At 34.0% G+C, this 12,818-nt stretch overlaps 1 protein-coding gene across 1 annotated transcript; it reads right to left on the minus strand.

Annotated features, from left to right (window-relative positions):
• On the minus strand, positions 1 to 12,810 carry LOC126831166 (sorting nexin-6). Its single transcript, XM_050561856.2, has 13 exons — positions 12,763 to 12,810; positions 10,530 to 10,772; positions 9,220 to 9,350; positions 8,798 to 8,873; positions 8,353 to 8,436; positions 7,890 to 7,964; positions 6,854 to 6,884; positions 6,440 to 6,524; positions 5,671 to 5,710; positions 4,643 to 4,729; positions 3,627 to 3,716; positions 2,895 to 2,960; positions 1 to 2,048 (listed from the first exon to the last, which is right to left on the minus strand). Exons 1-13 carry the CDS (start codon positions 12,766 to 12,768, stop codon positions 1,908 to 1,910), a joined length of 1,155 nt encoding a protein of 384 aa, XP_050417813.2. The 5' UTR covers positions 12,769 to 12,810; the 3' UTR covers positions 1 to 1,907.
• Positions 12,811 to 12,818: the final 8 nt, after the last annotated feature.

Below are 12,818 nucleotides of genomic sequence, written 5' to 3' on the forward strand. Positions count from 1 at the left end.
TCTATTTTAAGGCTTTATTTTAATAAATTTTAAAAATATAACGTACAAATATGAAATTGCAACTTTAAATACAGTATTCAGCTATCAAGTTGTATACTAGGATTTTACTACAATGTGCTCTCATGGCCAACCATTTTAATCTGACATGCAAATTGAGTTAACTGGAGACCTCAAACTAAGATGGCTGATCTGTGCAAGAAATAGGCTTACAAAATCAATATTGTGACATCAATTTTACAACATAATAATATATATATATAAACACAACAAAATATTGATATTATGTACAAAGGTAAACATTATGACAATAGAAGGGGTCACATCACCATTAAACAATTTTTCAATGCACTGTAGTCCGCTTTAATTATACAGTTCAAACAAGCATCATTCTTATATCAAATATCCAGTAAGTACCCCAAATACTTCAGTAAAAAAATGTTTTATGGCGTCAAGGCTAGCCTACCTTCAGTATTTCAGCTAGCATCATTACAAATTAAACTCAGTACAGTATTATATCATATTGACTGTACGCAGGAATGCTGTATAGACATAAACAACAATCATTGCTGTACAGGTAGGATATAGCCTACTGCTGTACAGGTATTCAACAGGTAAATCATACAAAATAAAAATTCCAATTTGTTTTCTATGGGCGTTAGGAATGTTTGAGCATAGGAAAAAAGTCAACAGATGGTCCAACTATTTCTATATTCTAACAATAGACAACTATTTCTATATTCTAACAACAGATAGTCCAACTATTTCTATATTCTAACAACAGATAGTCCAACTATTTCTATAGATAGACAACTAATTCTATATATAGACAACTATTTCTATATATAGACAACTACTTCTATATTGTAACAATAGACAGAAATGAAATGGGGTTTAACATCCTACTGTTCTGCTCCGACTGGGCTAATAAAGACGGGCATACGCCATATAGTGTGCTATGAGGGAAATTTTGCCTGGACAGCGGCGCAATATCGAATTGCAACCGCCCAGGGATATTTTACGTGCATGCAATTTCTTTCATAGCACACTGTATGGTGTATATGCGTATTCATTAGCCCAGTCGGAGCAGAACAGTAGGACGTTAAACCCTATTTCATTTCATTTCAATTGACAAATCTAATGGCTAAGACGCAGACACAGTGGTAATTATATACATGTATATATACAGTGATATAAACCTTTCAACCATATTGCACTTTAAATGTCAAACTATACAACAGGTATACACATGGTAGTTACTGGAAACAATTGATTGGATAAAAAAATAAACATAAATACAATATATAATTCATTGGTAATATTGATGGCAGTAGGATTTTGGCTACTGTGTAAAAAACATAATATTTTGGCTACTGTGTATTAAAAATCCATTTTGTATAAATACAACTAATGGTCAATTGACTAAATATATTTATCCTGCATGTTATATGGCAAGTAAAACATGAAATTGCAGTGTTTCTATTTTAAAAACTTGTGATTGGTTGACTCTAAATCAACCTACCAATCAAAACTTGTGTGAAATGTTTTGAAAAACTTTGATTACAATTGTTGTTTTGAGACTTAAGGAGACATTATCATTTTTCATTTGACAATTTTATTTAATGTCAAAGTTGAAAAATCCATATACTGTTATGGCAGTGTATTTACATTTCAAATTCAATCAAACAAAATCAAAATTTTTTTTTTTTACTGATTGACGAAAATTTTAAAAGTGCCTCTATAAGTAGTCTCAAGTATTGAGTCTGTTTATAAGTAGTCTCAAGTATTAAGTCTGTTTGTAAGTAGTCTGAAGCATTGAGTCTGTTTGTAAGTAGTCTGAAGCATTGAGTCTGTTTGTAAGTAGTTAATAAGGTATTGATAAATTTGATTATGGCTCGGAACTGAAAGTTCTAGACCTCCAGTTGTTGGACTGTTGTTAAAGAATTATGCAGTAATGTATAGGTCTCTCTGGAACTCTTCAACTGCAGTTCTGTAAATTTTGTTAATATTTCACCAAAAGCTAAAATTCTTTGCTGTAGAAAACTTTTCAGCTGAAAATAGAAGAGAAATGGATTCAGCTTGTGATGAAATGTGATTTTGGAGAGAGATAGGAGGGGAGAGAGGCAGGCCAAGGGAGGGAGGGAGAGAGAGAGAGAGAGAGAGATTGGCAGCAAGGGAAAGAGAGCAAGAGGGGGAGGGGGAGCAAAGGAAAGAGAGAGAGAGTGGGAGATTGAGATCAATGGATATAGAGAGATGGGGTTTAACTCTACTCGATACAAACTAAGTCATTTCAGTACTAACATGTGGTTCAAATTTATTTTAATAATTCGCTAGCGCGTAGGTGTCTTAGCAGTGGGAGGAAACTGGAGGACCCAGAGAAAACCCACGAGGATGGACAGGTGACCCTACTCCTTATCACGTACAAGCGGGGATTCGAAACCATGCCAATTGACTCAATAACAGACTTTGTGATCAAATGTTAACCATTTAGCAACCCACTCGGCCCAATTTGAGAGAGAGAGAGAGAGAGAATGAGTGAGAGAGGGGTGAGGGGTTTATAGCATTTGTATATGTTGAACCCTTTGTCTTTCATTGGTGCAGTAGAGGCTAAAGAGGATAAAATACTTCATATATCTAATATCTTTATTTAAATTGATATTGGTTGTCTGTTGAATTCATTTTGAATAGGGGAATAGAGAAGAACAAACCGAAGTCCCATATACATGCACATAAAAAAAAACCTGGACAGTAGAACTTTAAACCCCATTTCATATCACTGTCTTTGTTACAAAATCCTGTCCGTCTGAAATTTGTATTGGTTGTCAAGAGTAATGTCCCCTATTTAAAGAACAGCTGTAATAACCAAAAGCAGGCGTATATTTTATATTTTATCTCACCTCTATACGAGCTGTATCGGTACAGTCTTCATATTTTTTCTCGGCTTCTATTTTTGCTTCCTCTGCCTTCAAAAACAAAAATTGTTTATATAATTTAATATACATGTAGTTAAGATTAATTTGAATGTCCTGTTGTAATAAAAGATGTAGAACTATCTGTAAGGGAATTATTGGACAAGTTGATATTTTCGAGGAGGAATGCAAACAAAACAATGGACATGCTCCGAATCTATAAATATCAGAAGTTTACGTCAAGAGTATGCACAAATTTGATAATCACAGACGTTCTTTTTCATTCATGATTGCATTGTATTTGTGATCAGTGACATCTCAATATAATAATTATTCACCAACTTATGAATTACATTAATCTCTCATTTCTTAACATATCTACTCTACTTTGAGAATAGTTCTCTGCCCTAAATGACTATACTGTTTTGTAATGCCGTCCTACTCCGGTTCTCATGTTATACATCTTTTCAAATTTATTAAATGAAACAGAAAATATACTTCTCAAAATTCTCGAAATATACTTAGTGTTTTCAACTAAAATTGTTGATTTAGAACTTAAAATGTCGGTCGACTAGCTTAGTGTCTGTTCTCAAGCAAAGCTAATTGTAGACAGTTTAGTATGTGGGTATTATAACATCTACTACAGGAGGTCACGGATGTAGAGTGGTCTTCGGCAGAAAATATTACCGTTATATATTTAAAGGGAAATGTTGGACTTACTGCCTGTCTTTTGGCTACTTTTGCTTTTTCAAAATTTTTATTAGCTTCTTCATAATTCAGTAGTAGACAAGTTCTTCTGTATAACATAGACTGAAATATGAAAATATTTAATAAAATACTTGTGGCTGTTCCATTTATAGCCATTTCTTAAAATACTCATGAATACTCCATTCGTAGCTTATTTCATAAAAGACTCATGTGGTTCCATTTATAGGAATTTCATCAAAATACTCATGACTGTTCCATTTAAAATGTCTGGAGGAGAACTTTATTAAGCTGGCTATTTGGGAAAAAAGGGTCTTCAAATCTAGACTCTTTGGAGGGGGTAATGAATGCATGTCTTGCATACAATCTTTTGAAAATTACTTTTGGCAAATAGCTGAAATAAATACTTTTTTTGTTGAGGGAATCACCAAAAGGTTGAGCTCTCGATCCCCTCCCCCAATATGGAACCGTACCCAATTATTTTCAAATGGAATAATCCAAACAAACAATTCTGAAGAACTACACCACAAAACCAATCTGATTAAAACACAGATCCTATTTCGTTTCGTTTTTTATAGTTCAAAATTTCGTTTTACTTGTCTTTGCTACACTAGGATCTGGAAGAGTTGATATATTACCAGCATTTTGGTTGAAGAGAGGGATTAGCCAAAGAAATGGTCTGTTACAGCTAGTTCTTGGCATTTTGATGCGCGGAAGTATGAGTAAACCACTAGAAACATCAACGCTGATTGATCAATCAATGTCTGACATCATAGGGTCAAAAGACGCTCGTCTGACCCCTGACGTGAACTCCCACTATAACTTGTCAGATCTTCATGTAGTGTAGGCCATCGAAAGTATAAAAAAACGAAACAAAATATAGATCTGTATTTTAATCAGATTGTCACAAAACATAACTGATTTTATTGTGCTGTGTAACTCAACTGACTTAAAATCAAATGCTTTCACAATTCATGTCGATAGAAAATAATTCTGTGTATATCAGGATTTATTTTAAAATTGGTACTCACCCTAACTGATTCCATATATCTAGTGTACAGATCTAAAACATGACCTAGGGTTATCTCCCCATAATTACATATCATCTCTAAACCACGCTAAAATAAATAAACATATAGTAGTATATTATATTCTATACTTCATGGCATCATTTCATGACATGGCAAGTTTTCATTAATACTACAATATCTTATACTCTGTCAAATGACTATTATCATAAAGCGGATAAATTATTTCCCAATCTTACTGTTAAACAGACATTATGCAAGAGCTAAATCTGCCTATTGCAGGTCTTTCTTTAGGCCTGACATGTTTTCTAAATTATTAATTAGACATTAATTAACATATCCAGGCCATAATCAACTCTCGATGGCATCGGATTTCTCCAATATTACATAGATTAGAACAGTTCAGGCATATTTTGATTTGAGCTAAAAATGGAGGAGCGAGACTTTAGCTTTGAACAACCAGTACAGTGGTTGAAATTATTGTACACGTCTTGTCAAACCTTCAAAGGCTAATATCTTCACTCGCAATAGAGTAATTTGAATGAAATTTTCAAATTATTCATTTTACATTATCTATTTTCGAACTATTATAGCAAGTATGGCCATCTCTTTATCTAATTCTTACATAATGAATCTTTGACAAGATTAGTTTTTCATCCATAGTTTAAGGTAAATCAGCCTTTTCCAAGGGAAATTTCTGTTTACAATGTGAAAGCCTGATAGTGTATGATAAAATCAACAATTTCACAGGATAAATTAAATACACAGTGACAGATAGATGACATCAGCAAGGGCTGTTTAAATTATAGATACATGTAGTTGTCCGTGATTGACAAACACAATTTTGTAAAGCTTTGAACTGTATTACTTTTACTCAGGGAAGATAACTTCATGGATGCATTATTTACATCACAAGGTCATAGTTCAGGCTATCCAACATTACCAATTCAACCCTAGTTGTCGCCATCATTTTCATTTTCATATAATTATGATTTTTACTCACAAAAGAGAAAGCCATCTTTGAAACTTACCCTTTCATTATCTAGACCATGACTAAACTTATACATAATTCTACAAAAAAAAAAAGAGAGAATATTTTCAACAGTAATTACTTTAATAAGAGTGCAAACTAATTGTACATCATCTAAACAGTGCCATACTCAGCTGGGCATTTGGGGAGTTAGGAGTGCTATATTGTCGGTCCGGAACATTCTGAATTAATGGAACTGCCTTCGAATGACAGAGATTTCAGTCCTGTCACAGTTCTGGGGTGAGCATAACTGTGATGTAATCAAACGTTTCAGCCATGGTGACTGGTCAAGAAAGTATCATATTCAGTTAGCTAGCGTAAACCTCGTCACCTGAAATTCTTGCGTTTACTAGATTGACACCCTTTGAGAGATTTCAATTAGAAAATACTCAACTGTGCCCATCTAAAATTTACATCATTCTGAGAATCATGTTTGCTATTGTGTGATGCTGGCAGAATTTTGTCATAGCAACAACTTGAAATTTCATACTGAACTAACCTGTTAAGTTTAGTTGTATAATGAACTAACCTGTTATGTTACATGTTAAGTTTAGTTGTGTAATGAACTAACCTGTTAAGTTTAGTTGTGTAATGAACTAACCTGTTAAGTTGTGTAATGAACTAACCTGTTAAGTTTAGTTGTGTAATGAACTAACCTGTTAAGTTTAGTTGTGTAATGGACTAACCTGGTTAGTTGTGTATTGGACTAACCTATTAAGTTTAGTTGAATATGAACTCACCTATTAAGTTTAGTTATGTAATGGACTCACCTATTAAGTTTAGTTGAATCTGGACCACTAGTTCCATCGGCTACAGTAACTTCGGCTGCTAAATTACCATAGCTACATGATAGACCTGTAATACAAGAATAATTAGTTAACAAAAACAGCAAATGATGTTCAATATTTCATCAAAACCATAATTTCAACATTTTTAGACTAACATCTGGTAATTTTTATTGTATGAAATATGTACACTAGACATCTGTTTTTCAACCCACACAAATGAAGACATGCTCAACTTGTCAGCCTACCAGGCATTACTGCTGGCAAAATCTATGCGGCAACTATATTTTAACAAAGTAGGCCTATCAAAATTCAGGCATATCTGTAAATTATTTCATTTTTGTTAACTTTTAAAATGTCTTCCCTGTAGCTAATATTATACCATCAAAATGTACTTACGTAATTGAGCATGAACCATTTTATCAAAATTCTGAAATGAAAGAAAACTGACAATTATTGTTGATACAACGGTACTGCTGGAGGAGAAAGAAAGATGGCACATTCCATTTGTGTCCATAATTCTATTTGAGTAGATCCAAGACACAACATTTGAGTAGACCCAAGACACAATATTTGAGTAGACTCAAGATACAATATTTGAGTAGACCCAAGATACAATATTTGCTACATCTTCCACAAGGCTGTGGGCTGGTAGTAACACATTATACACTACGGCATCAGAGCTTTGAGTAAATACATTACTTATGTCACAGACTGTTCTTATTCACTTTAGAACCTGCACCAAATGCTGATATAAGTATTTTTATTTTTACACAGTATTTGATGAGTTCAGTTGCAATTTAAAGGTGGACTGTTACAATAAATCAGAATTTAGATCCTTCACCTGTAGAATTTAATATCAGTTAACCAGCATACTCCTCGCAGTGTTTTGTTTGATTAGAGCTAATCCCACTTAACACTACTGTAATGGAAGAAAATTTTTGTTCCAAATTATGACTGGTCAATAGTCCAATTAACAACCAATATCTAACTGTGTAACAATATTATCATGCTTTAAACAGAGCTCCAAATTGGACCAAATATGTTAACATAACGTTATCTCATGACTCATGATTTTATTATGCCCAATTAACCAGTACATAGCAGAATACTGCAGCAAAAATAACTGTGTGACAAACGAGGCTATCAACACGGATACAATGTAAACAATACTGTTTGGAGTCGAACAATACTTTCACTGTTTTTAATACCTTAAATCACTGTCTAAAGTTTTAGGGAAGACCCCAGATTAAACGAAGGGCTGTCATGTTGCTGTACTTGGGATAGATTTGATTGAACGGGAAGAATAGACACTCTCTCAAAAGCTCAAGTATCAGAAGCCAATCAAGCAATGGCCAGAGAGGGATTTCTCAAGCCATTGTTTCAGGAATATGGTTATCCAGCAAATGTACACCAATATACATAAATAACTTACTGTGGAGGTTTCTTTAATAATTTTTGAATATTCTGCGGCCCATTCACGTTTCTTTTGGAAATATTCATCAATATCCTAAAAAAAATAATTACAAAAAAAATTTGAGGTTGAAAATATTCAGAAATACATAAAACCAGCTGTCAGATACAATGTTGAAAGGTTGTATGCAACAGTAAGTAAATTAGGAAATTTCCATCAATCACATATCTGAAAATTTTTGATTTTAAATAATTAAAAACTTCTTTTAACTGTGTATGATTTGTTTATTACAGTAGCCTTAGTGACAAACACTAATAAGTGGTTTTACTAAATATAAATATACATGTATGATCTTCTTCTTGTATGGTTGAACGTCCACTTTCACCTTTGGTGATATTACAGAGGATTCTTTATAAGCTGTGTTAGCATGACTCTCAACACTGATATCAGTGTTACTACAGTATGATAATAAAAAGCCCCTTACCCTATGGTTGCCTTTTCTCACTTCTTCTACAGCATCTGTAAACTTGGATAATAAACCTTTCTTTAACTTACTTCTTACTGGAGCCTAGAAAAAAAAGATTTAGGCATAAGCTAAATAATACACACTCCATGGGCAACACAAAATAAGCTAACCAGTTTAAGTCCTCACAAAATAAGCTAAACAGTTTAAAAAGCTACAAAATTAGCTACAAAATTAGCTAAACAGTTTAAGTCCCCACAAAATAAGCTAAACAGTTTAGGTCCTCACAAAATAACAATACTAAAAATTTAAATCACTATATTCTAAATGAAGTTTGTCAATACAGAAACTTTAGCTAGATGATAAGCAAGGTATCTAGGACATACATGTAGGTGTTTAAATAAAAGAAAAATATCTAGCAGCAAAATTTATCTTGTAATAGTAGCAAAATATTCTATCAACTTACAACTGTATCACAGAGAAATTTTTCTACAGCTACATCTCGTCCAAATGCTGGATGGTTTAATATCATCTTCAGGTATCTGTAGAAACATAAACGTTATAATAAGGATGAGTTAGTTAAATGTCATAAATCGGTCAGTCGAGTTTATTATATAACTAAGACATGGGCTCCATAGCAAATACGCCCACATTAGAATTGGTGGAAATCCAAAACGTACTAGTTTGAGGTGTGAGTAATAACAACATGAGAGTTCACAAGTTGCCAAATCATGTTCAGCTTTGATATTGTAAAGAAAGCTTCATTAATATACACCTACATAAAATATAGGCATAAGAGAGAGAGAGAGAGAGAGAGAGAGAGAGAGAAAGAGAGAGAGAGAGATTTCTTTTAAATTTTCATGATGGATGTTAAAATTTCACATTTACCCTTCAACATTTTGACAATCATTATTAAAATCATCAGGTTTAAGAACTTTGGTATCGTTGCCTAATTGTTGTTTTGATTTATTTTCAGCGCTACGTGCATCTACATCTGGTCTTGTGGGTAATGGCGGAATCTAAAATACACAATAGCAATAAAATAATGCCAAGTTACAGATATATTATTTAACAAGACATAAAATCACATATCAATTTTAGGGAGGCCTATATTATTATTTAATACAACTTTCCAGACATAGTGTCAAATATCAATTTTAGGGAGATATTATCTACTAATAAGTCAAAAATATGTAGGCCTACTTGACCCCATCATCTGATTCAGTGATATCACTTTAATATTGACTCATAGTACATTTATATGGTCTAAAATGTATTTTTTCAGAGATATTTGACCATTTCAGACCGTCTTCTGCCATCTTGGATTGATCATCGATTTTCGCCTAGATCCTCAAATCCGATTTGGAAGACTTATGGTATTTTGATAAGCAAGTACCCTAGATACAAAAACAGTTGAATTTAGCTTTCTGCAAATTTATTCCAGGTACAAATCTAAATTTACCGGGCTAACATTAAAACAACAAAAGTTTTATAAAGGGCTATATTTTAATTAAAATAAGGTAAACAATTTTGAGTAGATTCTTAAATTAAGTCTATGAATGCTTTGTGAACTCAGGGCTTCCGGATCATTACTAATTTAGTGAAGGTCGCAAATTTCTACGATCAATGTACAACTCAGCTTATTTGGGTAGATTATGAATCCTGTTATCTATGCAAGTCATGGGTCTGATCTCACAGTTTTTCTCCAGTTAAAAATGACCTAGTTAGTGATAAGTGGATTTTATTCCCCCTTTCCTAACTCTGCCTCTGCTTATATTGCTAGATTTGACCATGCACTGCATGGTGCATGATACGCGTGACAGTTAAAGCTAAATAAGATTTGATCCTGCACTGTGCTGCACTGTGCACGACACGTGTCTGCTGTCACAGTTATAGCTAAACAAGATTTGATTCTGCACTGCACAGTGCATGATCCCAGTCACAGTTAAAGCTAAATAAGATTTGGTCCTGCAGACCTGCACTGCATGGTACATGATACCTGTCACTGTTAAAACTATCAGTAAATAAGATTAGACCCTGCACTACATGGTGCATGACACCTGTTACAGTTAAAGCTACCAGTAAATAGAATTTGACCCTGCACTGCATGGTGCATATCCTGCACTACATGGTGCATGACACCCGTCACAGTTAAAGCTAAATAAGATTCATTAATTGAAAACATCGACATGACTTACAATAACTCCATCCACATTGTTTTGAGTTGTTAAACAATGATGTAACCATTCTATATCTTCATACTGTCGATTAACTATCGTTCCAGTTTCCTCTCCAGCTCGTGTTGCCATGACAGTAAATTGTAACGTGTCGCCATCTTTAACTGCGTCAGATAAACAAGCTGTGAAGAGAGGGGTAAATATGGCATCTTTTCCTGGTGAAGAATCGCTGGAACTAATATCATACTCAGATGAATCTTCTCTCTGTCAATAATAATTCAAACTAAATAAAATATATTCAATGAATGAATGGTCGATTATCACGATAATGGATGTTTTCTATCAGGAGGGATGGACTTAGAAATGGTTCACAACTGATGTCTTCCAGCTTGTATGGTGGATTATCACGATAACGGATTTTCTCTATCAGGAGGGATGGACTTAGAAATGGTTGACAACTGATGTCTTCCGTCTTGTTCTAGCCACAGTAGTGGAACGTTATAAGGACTTTATTGCAGCAAGTTTTGTCACCATTTGATGACAAAATGCTATTGATCTATAACTCTATTACACTGACCCCAAACTGAACTGCACATATCTTAAATTAGTGAAGTCTTTAACTCAATATCATCAACAGTCTTTGACATTGAAAACACAAATTATTTGTCAATTTAAATCAACATTGGTGTTGTGATCTTATCATCAAAAGATGGGCTTCTGATAGTGATATCAAATATTAAAGACAAAATAAACATTTTACCATTAGTATACGAATTGAGTACCAGAATGCGTTTCAGTGCCATTTGGAACAAGGGACTTGAAGAACGAGGCTAGACATATTCCAAAGGTCATGTCAAACGGTGACCCATATTCTTATCTGGAGAGCATGAGAAAAAATACTACCGGTGTAGACTGGAATAACCAGATGCTAGAGATTGCCATTTGATTGAGACTTCTCGCATAAGCTTATTTTGCCGAACACAACTGATTTGAAATTATAGTAAAAACAGAAACGATTGAATGTAAATCAGTTTATATCCATTCATATTACATTATCATATGCGTTGCGACCCATTTCAAAACGTTTTTGTGCCCGGTCGGAGAGAACCACTCATGACCAACTGCAGTGGGGGTCATTGCAATCACTGGACCAGACACGGGGACCTTCGGTCCATCTCTGTTCTCTAGTTATTTGATGCAATCTTACCCGTTTTCTGTTGCTAATTTTAGAATATATAGAAATGAAATGGGTTTTATCGTCCTACTATTCTTCTCTGACTGGGCTAATGAGGATGGTTTACAATGTGTAACTTCAAATGTGTCTTATTTGAAATAGGGAGACACAGTTTTCTCAGGGAGTAAGACACTGGCTCGCTAACCAGAATGTCTTGGATTTGATACCCATTTTGACTGAGAAAGTAACTCAGAATTTTCCAGCAGGGATTCCCCTTGTTGGTGGTGTAAAACAGAGGTCCCGCGACTCCTGTGTACACATTGTCATGGGCGTAAAAGATACCCTGACAGAATTTGAAATTGGCCATATACTAGTGCTCCTGTTAGAGCAAAATATTCCTCATAGCACACTGTATGGCATATATCTGTCATCACTGGCCGAGTCCGTGCAGAAAAGTAGGACATTAAACCCTATTTTCATTTCCTTTCATGGTGTCTTTGCAGAACAGTAGCATGCAAACCAAATTTCATTTCATTTTGTCTTATAAAATTGTTTGGTGTTTGTTTTTCCTTATCTAGCATAGATCTAGCCTTAAAAAAGGCAATTTGATCACTGTCGGCATACAGTGAAAAATATGTTTTTAATTTGAACTGGGAGGCCGTGTAGACCTACATATTAAACACATTCATTATGATATTGGCAGAAGATACCGGTATAAAAAAATATAATAAAAAATTAAAAATGATCACTAAAACTTATCTAGAATAGAGCTTTAGTGGAGTTTGTAGGACAAATGCAACGTTATTCTATTTCAAGTATTAAAATTGACCTACATTAAAATAAAGTATTTTATACAATTAATCAGGGGGCGTGACTTCAAACTGTCAAGTGGTTGAGGAAAAACGCACTTTTCCTCAGTGGAAATTTTAATAATTTCACTGCTAACATACATGCCGTCTAAGACTATTGACTCGCCGTGCACAGAGTCGTCATTTGCTCATTTTTCCTACAGCATGTTGGCCACATATATGAAAAGCAATCTTAAAAATATATAATCTTTTAATATTTTTCTACACCTACCTGCATTTTAGTTTTCTTATTTCTCACCAGGTGGCGTTGTCCAATATAAGCTGGCC

The sequence above is a fragment of the Patella vulgata genome, chromosome 8, assembly GCF_932274485.2.
Source record: "Patella vulgata chromosome 8, xgPatVulg1.2, whole genome shotgun sequence".
NCBI classification, from domain to species: domain Eukaryota; kingdom Metazoa; phylum Mollusca; class Gastropoda; family Patellidae; genus Patella; species Patella vulgata.